Below are 14,824 nucleotides of genomic sequence, written 5' to 3'. Positions count from 1 at the left end.
GTAGTGTTGTAGCGTTATTTTCTTTTAAACTCTACTTTATTTGGGGTGTTTAGGCCTCAGCCTCCTTTCCAACTTCCCAACCCTGTGTAGGAGAGAGAAGGTTAGTAGGGAGAGGGGGCCTCTTTACCTCCCCCAGCCGTTTAGGGTCAATTGGGTTCTTTTGGGCTATCCTTGTCTCTGTCAACAGCAGACACAGCCAGCAGTCTGCTCCAAACCACTATACCATCTGTCTCTGGTCTCTTCAAACTGCTACACCCCCATGCACCAACACATCACACCACGCTCTCTCTATATCCTCAGAGCCCTAGGCCACACCCCACTCCATGCTGCATGAGGAAGGCCCATACTGGGTGGCAAAAGCCACGCCCCTCATGAGACAACCAGTGTGGACAAGCTAAAGCTCATACTGAAAATTCCACACTTGGAATTAGAATAAAAGCATATTTACAAAGCACAACTGAGTTTACAAAGGAACCAAAACTTCTATTACATAGTGTTCCTCTCTATCTTTTCTGATTAGCTTAGAGTTGAAGTCTATTTTGTCTGATATTAAAATGGGTACACTGGCTTGCCTCTTAGGTGCATTTATTTGGAATATCTTGTTCCACCCTTTTACCCTGAGTGTATATAAAGAAGAATGCAATTAGACCCATATTTATCTCCCTGCACAAAACTCAGCTCCAAATCGATGAATGGCTTCAGTGTAAGGGCCTGACACCCTGAATCTGATAGAAGAGAAAGCAGGGAATAAGCGCGACCTCACTGGCACAGGAAAGGACTCGCTCCACAGGAGGATATCAATAGCACAGGCACAAAAGTGAACAACAGGGCCCCAGGCAGCTGAAAAGCTGCAGCACAGTGAAGAACACCATCATTTGAGTAAAGCCGCATGTTGTTATAGTGAAAGAAAATTCCAACCACTTGATTTTACCAATGAAGACTCAGGAGCCAGATGCTGGGGTGAAAGCCTCCCAGCTCAGAGAGGCAAAGAGAGCACCCAGCTGACCTTCCTCCTCAGCTTGTGCCCCAGAAGGAAAAAGCCCCTTCTTCTCCACGCTGTCTTCAATACCCTTCAACTCGGTGTCCCTCCTTCCTGTTTAACCCCTGTCAGCTGGTTGCTTGCTCTGCCACTGGGCCTAGGGTTGCCTTTATTTAATCCTGTTTACAGAAAGCTCTTGTACTAAAGGTGTGTGCTAGGGCTAAGCCACACCACAAGTGCTTGTTTACAGTAAACAGAAAGCTCTAGGATCAAAGGCTGAGCCACACTACAATTAGAAACAGGGTTGTTTTTTTTTTACCATTTACAATATCAGGGTTCGAAATGGGATCGAATATCCTGCAATAGCCACAGCCCACAGAATGGGGGAAAATTTTTTACTGACTATACATCTGATAGAGAGTTAGTGGCCAGAAAATACAAAGCATTCAGTAAAACTAAACATCAACAAAATAAGTAACACAATTTTGAAAATGGGGTATAGAACTAACCTATCTCAAAAACTAAAACACAAATGTCTAGAAAACACTTTTTAAATGGTCTATCTCTTTAGTTATCAGGGAAATGCAAATCAGAACTGCTTTGAGATTTTATGTTATACCAGGCAGAATGGCCAAGATAAACAAATGACAGAGCACCAAGAAGAGACTTGATACCCTATGAGCATATACAGGGGGAGGAAGTCCCCCTCAGTCACAGTCATAGGGGAGGGAAGTAAGGGGAAAATTGGAGGGAGGGATCAATAGGGGAATACATGGGATGGGATAACCATTGAGATGTAATAAGAATAAATTAATAAAATAAAATTTAAACAAATGACAGCACATGCTGGGGTGAACAAGGGGAAAGGAGACACTCACTCACTGCAGGTGGGGGTGCAAATCCATACAGGCCCTGTGGAAATCGATGTTTCTTAAAAAAAAAATAGATCTACCACAAAACCCAGCTATACCACTCATGGGTAAAAACCCAACAAACTCTACATCTTACTACAGAGATACTTGCTCATCCAAGTTCATTGCTGATCTATTCATGATAGCCACAAAAGCCAAAATGTCCATCAACTGGTGAATTCATAATAAAAATAATGTACATTTTTGTAATAAAGTATCATTCAGCTGTTTAAAAAATGAAAAGCTCAGGTAAACGGAGCCATAAACACTCATCCTGAGTGAGATAAAGCAGACCCTAAGAGACAAACATGGCAACTTTTTTTCTTATATGTGAGCCCCTTAACCTTAGATGTGTGTGCTTCATTTAATGTAGCCACAGACACCTTTAATGCCAGCACTCGGGAGGCAGAGGCAGGTGGGATTCTCTGAGTTCAAGACCAGCCTAATCTACAGAGCAAGTCCAGGACAGCCACAGCTACACAGAGAAACCCTGTCTGAAAAAGAAAAAAAAAAAGAAAAAGCCACAGAGTTTAGGTAGATAGTAAGGTACCAAAGGGGAGAGGGTTCAAAAAATAAATAAATGAGTGTATTAATTAATCTAATTAGTCACCCACAATATATGCATGCATAACAAAGCCATACTATGTAACAAAATATATCAACTAAAAAGAATTTTAAGGGCTGAAGAGATGGCTCAGGGGATAAGAGCACTTCCTGCTCTTCCAGAGGTCCTGAGTTCAATGCCCAGCAACCACATGGTGCCTCACAACCATCTAGGATGGGATCTAGTGCCCTCTTCTGTCATGTGGGTGTACATGCAGATAGATCTTTCGTACGTTAAATAAATAAATAAAATATTTTTAAAAAGAATTTTAAAATAAAATAAAGAAATAAAGAATCTTAAAAGTAAATTAACAGCTACTTTTTCAATAGAAAGTATTCCCTTTATCATCACACACACACAGTCCTGACACAGGCAGGACTCCTGTCCTCATGCCTGAGTCTGAGACTCACCATTGGCAAAAATGAGGTCTGAAGACTTGGAAGATCTGTGTCCCTGACCAGGGTCTCCTCCTACGGTGCCCCTGAGGGCCTGTGGGATGCGCCCAGCCCCACCTTTCCTCCAGTTACAGAATGGACCACCTGGCCTGCTCAATCCCGTAAAACCTTGAGATAAGAACTGCTGCTTTATTGAAATAGCCTTGAGCCGAATTCCTCCTTAATCGTCCCCTGGACACCTGGTGGTGGTGTTTACACTTCAAAAAGTGCCTGCTCTCGCTCCCTGAGCCTGCAGTTTCAGCTCCCAAGGCAGCTACAAGTAGTTCCCCACGGTGAGTAAAGCTGCTTACTGGTTCACTTTGACCTCAGTGATCTTGCCCTCATTATTTGTGTGACCCCAGACCCAAAAGAGTTTACGCTTCCATGTTGCCGTTCATCCTTGAAGGAAGCCATCAGGACAAGACCTCAAACAGGGCAGGATCCTGGAGGCAGAGGCCACGGAGGGGTGCTGCATGCTGGCTTGCTCAGCCACCTTTCTTACAGAACCCAGGGCTGCCAAGCCAGGGATGGCCCCACCCACCATGGGCTGGGCCTCCCCCACTGACCACTAACTGGGAAAAATCGTTGCAGCTGGACCACCCGAAGGCATTTTCTCCACTGAGGCTCCCTCCTCTCTAATGACCTTGACTCTGGCTTGTGTCAAAGTTGACACACAAAACCAGCCATTTCAGCTGACATGATTGATTGATGAAATTAACCGAAGGAGCTGTAATATGTAAACGCACTCTAAAGTGTGTTCTGTGGGACCTCGGAAGACAGTGTCGCAAGTACTGCAGGAAGTGAAGGCGTGTGAAGTTCTGAGGGAAATTTGGGGAGTCCCTGGAGGACTCTATCAGGGCCATTTATGTGATATTTTGAATTAAGAACTACTAGGACCAGGCAGTGGTGGCGCACGCCTTTAATCCCAGAACTCAGGAGGCAGGCGGATCGCTGTGAGTTCGAGGCCAGCCTGGTCTACAAAGTGAGTCCAGGACAGCCAAGGCTACACAGAGAAACCCTGTCCTGAAAAACCGAGGAAAAAAAAAAAAAAGAACTACTAAAGTGAAAACTCTGCTTTCCTGGGACAATTAGTATTGGTCAGTTGGGGCTGAAAATCGGCTGTGATTCAGAAGAGAGCAGCTTTTTTTGTTTGTTTGTTTGTTTGTTTGTTTGTTTTGTTTTTCGAGGCATGCGGGAGTCGTGGAGAGGGGCCTAGGCTGAAACAAGCATCGGAAGGGAAGTTGGTCCTTAGCAACACATCGCTGGGTCAGAGTCCCTGAAGACAGCCTAGGAGACTGCAGCATTGTGGAGATGCCGGTACCGTGGTGTGACCACCAAGAACAACTGTAGCGTGGAGCTGGCCTGGCTCTGAGCTGTGCGTCATGTGATCAGCAAGCGCTGTGGGGAAGTCCCAAAGGCCTGACACTGAGCTTTGTGCTGTTTGACTTTGGTTTTGCTTTGATTGTGACGGTGCCTGGTTCTACCCTCTTGGAATAAGAAAACATTTAACTTATTTTTGCGTTTTACAGGAGCTCACACTTAAGAAGCTTCGGAATTTTGCAGATAATTGGAATTACAGAGAGACTTTGGATATTTTTAAAGAGACTGAACTTTTAAAGTGTTGAAAATTTTAAGGACGGTGGGAGCCTTGAAAATTGGAATATTTGATAGTGTGATGTTGATATTAATATGAAATCATAGGGACAAAAAAAGAAAAGGTTATGGCTTGACACTGATGTGTTTGTGTGTCAAACTGACAAAGGGCTAGTTTCATGTCAATTTGACACGAACTACAGCCATTTGGGAATAGGGAACCTCAATTGAAAAAAAAATAAATGAGTACCCCCACCAGATTGGCCTGTGGGCAAGCCTACACTGCACCTCCTTGATTGATGGTTGATGTAGAATGGCCAAGTCACCGTGGATGGTACCACCACTAAACAGTGGGCCTGGGTGCTGAGCAGGACATGTGGAAAGGCACCGGGCATGACTTCCTACCTTGAGCTCCTGTTCTAACTACTCTGGATGATGGATTGCAAACTGTGGGCTGAAGTATCTCCTCAAAAGTTGTATTTGATCGTAGTTTTTTTTTTTTAATCACAGCCTAATTAAGACAGAACCCAACAACATACATGGAGCCACTGTGTCACCACCCAAGTTGTGGAAGGCAGCTGGCAGGAAATACCAGCCAAAGGAGTCAAAGGAGTCAAAGGAGGAGGTGGTGACAGACCATAAAGTTCAACCATCTGAGAAAGCATAAAAGATCCCTGGATGCAGGAGCCAGCCAACAAAGCTGAGAGGGGCAGTGTGCCCTGAGATGTCGCAGAATGTAAATTAGGCCCATACAAAGGAGAGGGGCTGCAACCTGTCACTTCCCCCAGTGCCAGGAGCCCTGGCTGTAATTAGTGTGTAGCAATTTCCTCTAAACTGAAATACTGCATGGAAGGAGGGAGGCTTCTTAAGACTTAGGAAGAGGCTGGCAAGATGGCTGTGTTTAAGAACACTTTGCTCTTGCAGAGAACCACAGCTTGTCCCAACATCCACATAACGTTATACAGCCATCTGTAACTCCGGTTTGTGGGGATCTACTGCCCCTTCTGGCGTCCTGGGACATTGGGCACATTTCATACATACAGATGAGACGCTTGTATACATAAAATAAACATAAATAAACCTCTGTTTTGTTTTGTTTTTTCCTAGACAGGTTTCTCTGTGTAGCCCTGGCTGTCCTAGAACTCACAAAGATCCACTTGCCTCTGCCTCCCCAAGTGCTGGGATTAAAGGTGTGAGCTACCACTGCCCAGCAATAAACCTATTTTTTAAAGAAGCAGGAAGTAAACAAAATTTACGAGGCTCAGGGAGTGAACAAATGCATAAGTCTCTAGAAGATCTAAAAATGTCCAAGGGAGCTGGAGAGATGGCTCAGAGGTTAAGAGCACTGACTGCTCTTCTGGAGGTCCTGAGTTCAATTCCCAGCACCCACATAGGGGCTCACAACCATCTATAATGTGATCTAATGCCCTCTTTTGGCCTGCGGGTGTGCAGGAAGGCAGAGTACTGTATACATAATAAATAAATCAATCTATAAAAAAATAAAAAATAAAAATAAATAAAAATATCCAAGATTTACAAGACTCCCATGGTTTCATAAGACCACCATGACTGCTGGGAGAAGAGCCAGCATGCCTCCGGGAACTCGGCTTTCACTAGACTGCCACTCATGATGGGAGGCTTTTGCTAATGAAATTCCCTCCAAGTCACCCATGTTCTGAAAGGTAAATCCAATAAACTCATTAACGTGCCAAGCTGGACTTGGGTGGAACTGTTACTGTACTCTACCATCAGCTCTCCATCCGAGGTTACACTACTGCTCGCCACCCCAGTAACCTCCAGGCTGCGGCTAATCTGAACTTGGACCTAAGTCAGAACCAAGGATGGTGAGGAAAAGGCGGGGAAGATAAACCAAGCTGCAGCCAGTAGGGCCATTAACAAACCGGCCAGATGGGCTCCGTGTGAGGGAACCATCCTGGGTTATGCTCCGATCCCAGCTCTGATCTTGACTCAGATGTGCGCTGGGCCACTTCGTAATGTCTCTAAGCCTTGACCCTCACACTAGAGTAGAGATGGAAGGGCAGGCAGTATCCCACCCGGGAGGCCACAGCTCTGTCCTGAAAGGAGGAAGTAAGTGAGGAAAGGGCTGTGCTGGAGGGAGAAGAAAGCAGGGACGCACGGGCTACAATCCTGTGAGTGACTGTTCTCCAAAGCCAAGAAACTACCATCTTGGGGCAGTCAGGCTCAGCCCCTTGGAAAAAAAAAAAAAGAATTCATCCCAGTTGGGCATGTTTACACCCCCAAATGGAGGGCTGGAGCGGGCATGAGAGTCTTACGGACTTTCTCGATCTCCCCTACAATCTGTTGAATACCTTTCTGCCTTAACTGAGGGCTCTTGAAAAATCCTCATCCCTTCTGTAGCCTGTTAGGGGGGAGGTGCATGCACACCCCTGTACGTGACCCCTCACCTGTGATCTCTCAGGAAGCACAGAAACTCACTGATTCTGCAGAATGAAGTTAGTTGGAATGACGCCTTCGGTCATCGTTGGACCCTTAGGCGGAGGGGCAGATGTCGCTTGTGTCTCCCATAGGAAGGAATGTTAGCAACAAAGCTATTTCCCATATCACGCTCAGATTGGGAACTGCCCCCTGGGTTAGTTTCCCGATGGATTCTGAGACTCCCCGACTCTGCATCCTTGGGCATACAACTGAAATAGGACATGGAAATTAACGAGACGGTGACGATTCTTGTGGGAGATGAGATATTTATTGAGTATTAGGCACAGGAAAGGGAGTGGGATGGTTAGTGGGAAAAAAAACCTCACTTCCGGTCCGGCCTCTGAGCTTCGGGAGGATCGTGGTCTAAGAGCATTGAGCAGGTGACCCGCTCTTCTCCACAGTGTTCCCTTCATGCGTGACCTGGCAGCTGTATCTGCTGTAGGGTGTCCACTGGTCAGACGTGAGTGTCAGGTAGCTGCTGGCCACGTACTTGTTGTTGGTCAGTTTGGAGGGCTGCGTTGTCTCTACGCCGTGTGTGACAGGGACTCCGTCTACCTTCCAGCCCACCGCCAAAGTGCCTGGGTAGAATTCTCTCACCAGACACACCAGCGTGGCCTTGCTAGCCTGGAGGCTCTTCAGGGGAGGCAGGAACAGAGTGACCAAGGGGTCAGACTTGGGCTGACCTGTGCGGATAGAGAGGGCATGAGAGTTGTCCTAGGAAAGACAGCCCACAGAGGGAGCGACTGTCTCTTTTTTGTTTTGTTTCATTTTGTTTTGTTTTTTGAGACAGGGTTTCTCTGTGTGGCTTTGGCTGTCCTGGACTCACTTTGTAGACCAGGCTGGCCTCGAACTCACAGTGATCCACCTGCCTCTGCCTCCCAAGTGCTGGGATTAAAGGTGTGCACCACCACGCCTGGCAGAGCCACCGTCTCTTAACAGGAGCCCTGTCAGCATTCACTTCAGCATCAGGGTGTTGCACCCACGGGTGCTTCCTTCTCCTCTGTCCACTTGAGGCCCCTAAAGAGGAGGCAGCCTGGCACCTCGTTAGACTGTGTTTCTCTTCCAGGTGAAAGGACCCAGTACCCCACCCCACCCCCACTCCCTACTACACCCACACACACCCACCCACACCCACACACACCCACACACACCCACACACCCACACACACCCACACACACCCACACACACCCACACACACCCACACATACCCTGCCCCGCGCCCCACTTGCCATCTCAGATTCCTCACTGAGACTCCCTAGTAGCTAGAGTCTGAATCAGGACCGACCCTGAGCTCCTGCATCCCTCCTCTGGCCCAGCTCGCCAACCCTGAGCTCCTGCATCCCTCCTCTGGCCCAGCTCGCCAACCCCGTCACTCCTCCGGTACTCAGAGCCTCCTCTGAGAACTGGCGCTCATTCATTCTAGAGGATCGGTCCTGTTGGTCTTGAGGTGTGCCTGCTGCTTAAAGGGTCCTGGGGGCTGCACTCCAGATTTCATTCGGTTCTCTCACTTTTCATCTAGAAAAGCCCTGGGAACTCAGCCAAGCATCTGATGCTGTGGCCACAGTAACCACAAGCGCTGCCTTGGCTTCCTCCTAGGGCTCCAACCAACTATGGTGGATAGCAGCCCCCTGGCCACCGCAGAAGTGTCTGGTGGCTCCTGATCTCGCTGGGCACCATCTGCTTTCACATTCCTTATCTATCTATGTCTAAGGACATTTGGGGAAGATGGACAAGTGAAACACCTGCCCAAGTTAGACACCAGGTTCCAGGCCTGAAGGGACCCCAGGTACAAGAGTTTTCCTAGTATTTTTTTTTCTCCCCACCTGGGAGGACCTGGTCCTACTTGCCTGGTCACTCCGAGCCTTTTCTGAATCCTCATGACTTTATGGGCCAGTAGAAGATCAGAGAGCCGCAGCCTAGACTGAGCCTGATTCCTCTCTCAGCCTCTGTGGGTTTTTGAAGGCTGGGTTCGCAGCACAAGCGACCTTCCTGGACCTACTATGTGGCCTTCTCAGTCTGGATGGGCATCTGGGCCTCAGTTCAGATGCTGGGGGGTCTAGTGGTCTTTAAGGCCTGAAAACTTCCAGTCTCTGAGCCTCGTCTGGCCATCTGCCTCAGAAGAGTAGACAAAGCTACTGGGGCCTTTCCTGTGATTTACCTTAAGTCTACTGCCTCTCCCTCATCCACAGAAAAAGGCACGTGTCAGACTGTAAGGCTAGGGAAGGCAGAACTAACTCCCCAGAGTGAGAATGGACAGTCATGAGATCGCTGGACCATGAGATCATGAGAGCCACTTACCTAGAACGGTGAGGTGGGTGCCACTACCAAAGATGTGCCATGACTGGGGCTCGGGTGGAGCCCCATGGGACCAGCACCTGGGGCCTATTCCCCGTGGAAGGATCTGGAACAGAAACCTGTTGGGTGAATCAGACACAATACTACAGTAAATGAACTATGGCCTTGGCCAAGAGGAAATGGACAGCCAGTATCCCACAAGTCCATCTGTCCATCTACCACTTCCATATCTGAAGTTTTCGGTGTTGATGGCAACACTGGGCCCAGCAGATTCTCAGAGAATTCCTGGGGGTTTGGTGGAAGCAGGAAGTTCTGGTGTGTGTGTGTGTGTGTGTGTGTGTGTGTGTGTGTGTGTGTGTGTGACTCTCCAGACCCGCTTCCTCCCAGGACCCATGCACACTATAGTGTGGGGAAATCCAGTTTTCATTTCTATCATAAGGCCTTCTCTGATCTTTCAGGCTACTATGGATGCCAGGCTGGCCTCAAACTCACAAAGACCTGCCTGCCTCTACCTCCCAAGGGCTGGGATAAAGAGGTGTGCCACCACACCACGCCTTACGTGACTGTATCCTTACAGGGGTGCGTTCAGTCTGTCGCTCTGGGTGGCACGAACATTTGTGATTGACTTTCTGGCCAATGTGCCAAGACAGTTTAAGAGGGAAACTATCATTCAACAAACCGCTCAGACAAAGGGACAGACATTACCCTGTCCCATACCATACACATAAACCAACCAGAGATTGCAGTATAAGAAACAAACTCCTAACCCTTTCACACGAACTCTGGTGCCTCCTATTTGACCATGTCCCCTGGAGGGGGAGACCTGGTGGCACTCAGAGGAAGGACAGCAGGTTACCAAGAAGAGACTTGATACCCTATGAGCATATACAGGGGGAGGAAGTCCCCCTCAGGAACAGTCATAGGGGAGGAGTGTAGGGGGAAAATAGGAGGGAGGGAAGAATGGGAGGATACAAGGGGTGAGATAACCATTGAGATGTAACAAGAATGAATTAATAAAAAATTTAAAAAAGAAAGAAAGAAAGAAACAGCGGGGCTAGAGAGATGGCTCAGACGTTAAGAGCACTGTCTGCTTTCTCTTCCAGAGGTTCTGAGTTCAATTCCCAGCAACTACATAGTGGCTCACAACCATCTATAATAAGATCTGGTGCCGTCTTCTGGTACGCAGGTGTACATGCAGACAGAACATTGTATACATAATAAATAAAACTTTAAAAAAAGGAAGAGAGCCGGGCGTGGTGGCGAGGCAGAGGCAGGCGGATCGCTGTGAGTTCGAGGCCAGCCTGGTCTACAGAGCGAGTCCAGAACAGCCAAGGCTACACAGAGAAACCCTATCTCAAAAGACCAAATAATAAGCCGGGTGTGGTGGCGCACGCCTTTAATCCCAGCACTCGGGAGGCAGAGGCAGGCGGATCGCTGTGAGTTCAAGGCCAGCCTGGTCTACAAAGAGAGTCCAGGACAGCCAAGGCTAACACAGAGAAACCCTGTCTCGAAAAACAAAAAAACAAACAAAAAAGACCAAATAATAATAATAATAATAATAATAATAATAATAATAATAATAATAATAATAATAATAATTTAAAAAGGAAGAAAGAAACAAACGGCTCAGACAAAGGGACAGACATTACCCTGTCCCATACCACACACACAAACTGACCAGAGAGCTCAGTGTAAAAGCTACAACTTACACGGCAATGTCAAAAGAAAAGGAATTTGAAACCTACTTTACAAAAGAAGTTCTTAGAACCCTTCCCAAAGCTGCACACCGTCTAGCTTGAATTTAACCAGGAAATGCAAATGCCAGTAAATCTGGACTATGGGGTTGCTGCATCCAATTGAGGTCAGTGCCCACCCTGGAACCAAGACTTAAGTGAACGCATGACCCTTGGAAGCTGAGTCCAGAGGCCTCTTTTCCCTTTCCAGATAGCAGAAGCTGGTTTTCATCTTCCAGGAAAGAGTAAGAGCCAGGTCAGGGAGAAGCACCTAAGGATGCTGATGTTCTTGACAAACTCCCCAGCCAAGATCACATTGGGTGAAGACCACAGTCTACCGTCACCAGTGTCCTTACCATGTTCCTCACGCTCTGCCCCACTCTCAGGTAAAGCAGACAGCTAAACGCTGTACCACACCAGAGGCGTCCAGCAGGAAAGGGCAGCGTTCGCATCAGCATCCGGTCTTTAAACACAACGATGACTATAGATGTGTGCTTCGTCTTATGTTATTTTGGTAGCTTGTGTTTTTAACTATATCAGGACAGTCTTCATGATTCTCACCTTAGACTATAGCACCTGCTAGGATGCTCCCTCCCTGTCACAAGCAAACGATTTTCTTACCTGAAATTCTTAAATATTTCAGATTTGGGGATTTTCACACATACCTGATATGCGAGGGATGAAACCCAACTCTAAACAAGAATTTGTATTTGATATACACATTATGCAATAGTCTAGAAGCATTTTTATACATTTCCAGTGGGCCGACATTTTGACTATGAAGTTAAATATGCAGTTCCCCACCTGTAAAGCTTGGGGGTTTGGGACGTTTCAGATTAGATATGCCCAACCAATGTGGATGATAATTTATAACTTTTCTTTTCTCTCTTCCATTTCTTGATCATTTATAATGTTGTTTCTTCATTATGGTTTAATAGAATTTTTAATGCTTCATTGATTTTTTTTCCTTTAGCTATGATTATAAAAAATGGGATTCTGGTGGCTCATGCCTTTAATCCCAGCACTCAGGAGGCAGAGGCAGATGGATCACTATGAGTTAAAGGCCAGCCTGGTCTACAAAGTGAGTCTAGGACATCCAAGGCTACACAGAGAAACCCTGTGTCAAAAAAAACTAAAAAAAAAAATTAAATTAAAAAATTAAATGTAAAAAAATGAGATTCTGCCGGGTGTGGTGGTGCACACCTGTAATCCCAGCAGATGCAGAGGCAGGAAGATTTCTGTGAGTTCGAGGCCAACCTGGTCTACAAAGTGAGTCCAGGACAGCTGGGGCTACACAGAGAAACCCTGTCTCAAAAAAAAAAAAAACCAAAAATAAAATAAATAAAAATAAGTGGGATTCTGCTCAGTTAGAAAAGAAAAATATTGATGCATGAAACAACTCAAGATAAACTGCAAAAGTGTCATACTAAGCTAAAGGGGACAAGTTCAAAGGTTATGTTCCTAATAAAATAAAATAAAAATTAAAAATTAAAAAAAAGAGAAAATAACTAATGATTCCTCTGCCCACCTAGTTAGCATCCAGTGAGTCAGGCTGAATGAAAACACTCAGTGCTTCCCTCTGCTGGAGACAGCTGTGGGCAGCTCAGAGCAGACCATCTTATTTTCTGAGGCAGGGTCTTACACTGACCCTGAGCCTGGGGCTCCTCCCATCCCAACCTCCCTGGGCTACAGTTAGCAGCATTGGCGCCCACCTCTCTGTTCACATGTCTGAACGCGGGTCCTCATGCTTGAGGGCCAAGGTCTTCCCGACTGAGTCATCTCCACGGCCTCAGTTTCTACTCCTCCCACCGCAAGGCGCTTCCATAAATATTTAATGGACATTTTGATAATTGCCTAAGAAGAAATTTCCAGAACTTCAACTACTTGACTAAGATGAACACACACACACACACACACACAGTTAATTCTAAATGAATGAAGACCACGGCACACTGAAATGACCTGGTACCACGGTCACACTTCTAGCTACTCCAGAGGGAGGACTCAGGACATCCAAACCCTGCCTCCCCTACACGAAGTAAGGTCTGGACTGGGCACCCTAGCAAGACCTTCTCTCAAGATAACGGAAACGAGAGATGGCTGTGGGCGTGGCTCATTGGTAGAACACTGGCCTAGCATGAGCGAAGTACTGAGTTTAAGCTGGGATTTGACCAGGCCCCCTACCCCTCCCCACCCGCCTTAGGCAGATCCTCCTTCTCACACTTATGGTCTCAACGGCCACTTTTCTTCCCAGTTGCCCATTCCGTGCACCCAAACATATACTTTCCCACCCACCAGGTAGTCCTTACCTTCCTGGCTGGGTCCACAGACTCGGCCTGCTGCTTCCCACTGAGGCTCCAGGGCCCGTGGCTCTGTTCCTTTGGGCTGAGCTTGGGGAAAGTGGATGCTGGACACCATCTACTAGGCCCAACAGCAGCAGGAGGAGGAGGAGGAGAACCGTACACTGCCCGGAGAAGGTGCCCTGGGTCTGTCCTGCTGTGAGCTTCATTGGCCCTCAAGTTCAAAGTCAACTCTGGCCCCACTTGCAGCACAGGTTTCTCGGCAAAAGGCTTGCTCCTCCTCCGATGGCCAGAAGTTATTCTGGTGCAAATAGATTTGTGTAGCCAAACCCCAGGTTGGCTCTGGTTTCCACCAGCAGCACACACACCAGTGACTGCGGTCATCATCTGCGGAGGCCTCTCCCAGAGGGACATCTGCAAACCACCCAGCTGTGGTTGGGATGCAAGCGCAACTGTTTCAACTCGCAGCTGCCTGCTTAACTCATCCCTGAAGCTCCAGGGGGCTCCGCCTGACTGATATCCAGGCCCCCAAGGGCCTCTCGGTCTATGGACCATGTCTCCAGGGCTTAGAGGGGCCACAGAGAGCAGCTGAACACCTGCCCCATGAACAGCTAAATGCCAGGAATGCGAGATACAATAATTATAATGGTGTTTAACGCACTATGTCCAGCATCTATAGGTCTCATATCACAAACTAAGACACCCCAAATCTTTATGGATATCACCCGTATCTGTAAAAGTAGAACTGATCGACGTTAGTCACTCATGGTGCCACCACCTATCTGCAGTTCCAGCACTGTGGAGGCTAAGACGGGGATGGTGAGTTCAAGGCCATCCTGGGACATATACCAAGGGCCTATCTCAAAGAAGCAACACAAAGCAAAGAAAGTGAATAAACGCTGAGTAGGAGTGTATTGACATGTCCTTTGGATACACCCTGGGCATTGTGAAATAACGCAGACTCATTTATCCACCGTCTTATTTGTTTTTCTGCATGATTAGAACGTGTAAAGTCTATCCTCACTGCTGTCTTCTGTGACCTATAGGCCTCCTGCGACGTGGCTCCAGTATGGGGGCGTTCACGTGGCCATCCAACATTTCTCCCTCATGTATCCAGCCATGTTGTGGAATACTGTGACAAGCAGACATCTTGCTGTCTCCCAGATATCATGAGGGACACAGCGAGGTCAGACTCCACAGACTGATGAGATTCGCCTCGGATCCCTATGGTCCGCAGACACCGACCACAAACCCTGACAGACAAGCACTCTAGCTTGGAGTGCTTGTGATCCATTGAGACAAGGACAGGGTACCAGACAGTAAAGTGTGAGTTCCCTAAAAGATGTGTGACCTTGGACACAGCCTAGCTTTCTCTCACTTGAGGCACACGTCCCCTCTGCCTATGCTGGGCTCCTTATATCTTGAAGAAAAGTTCCAGGGGACATTGACTAAGCTACTCAACCACAGAAGCCTCACACCCCAGGACCCATGATTTCCCCCTTGGAGCAGTGCCTGAT

General features: G+C 47.4%; 1 protein-coding gene across 1 annotated transcript; it reads right to left on the bottom strand.

Moving 5' to 3' along the window:
- Positions 1 to 7,235: 7,235 nt before the first annotated feature.
- IGLL5 (immunoglobulin lambda like polypeptide 5) lies at positions 7,236 to 13,681 on the bottom strand. The gene is made up of 3 exons (XM_084801927.1): positions 13,317 to 13,681; positions 9,278 to 9,393; positions 7,236 to 7,661 (listed from the first exon to the last, which is right to left on the bottom strand). The coding sequence occupies exons 1-3, from the start codon at positions 13,514 to 13,516 to the stop codon at positions 7,342 to 7,344; spliced, it is 636 nt and encodes a 211-aa protein (XP_084658053.1). The 5' UTR covers positions 13,517 to 13,681; the 3' UTR covers positions 7,236 to 7,341.
- Between the last annotated feature and the right edge of the window lie 1,143 nt (positions 13,682 to 14,824).

Source organism: Acomys minous (assembly GCF_964271855.1).
Source record: "Acomys minous genome assembly, chromosome: 11".
NCBI classification, from domain to species: Eukaryota; Metazoa; Chordata; class Mammalia; order Rodentia; family Muridae; genus Acomys; species Acomys minous.
The sequence above is the reverse complement of the archived record's forward strand: the minus strand, read 5'-3'. Positions and strand labels throughout refer to the sequence as shown.

Excerpts from the sequence above, each read along its gene's own strand:
- IGLL5 (XM_084801927.1), bottom strand. The coding sequence starts at position 13,516 with ATGAAGCTCACAGCAGGACAGACCCAGGGCACCTTCTCCGGGCAGTGT. Across the intron at positions 9,394-13,316 it reads CTGTGGACCCAGCCAGGAAG|GTTTCTGTTCCAGATCCTTC; the intron begins GTAAGGACTACC and ends TTCACCCAACAG. Across the intron at positions 7,662-9,277 it reads CACCCACCTCACCGTTCTAG|GTCAGCCCAAGTCTGACCCC; the intron begins GTAAGTGGCTCT and ends CTATCCGCACAG.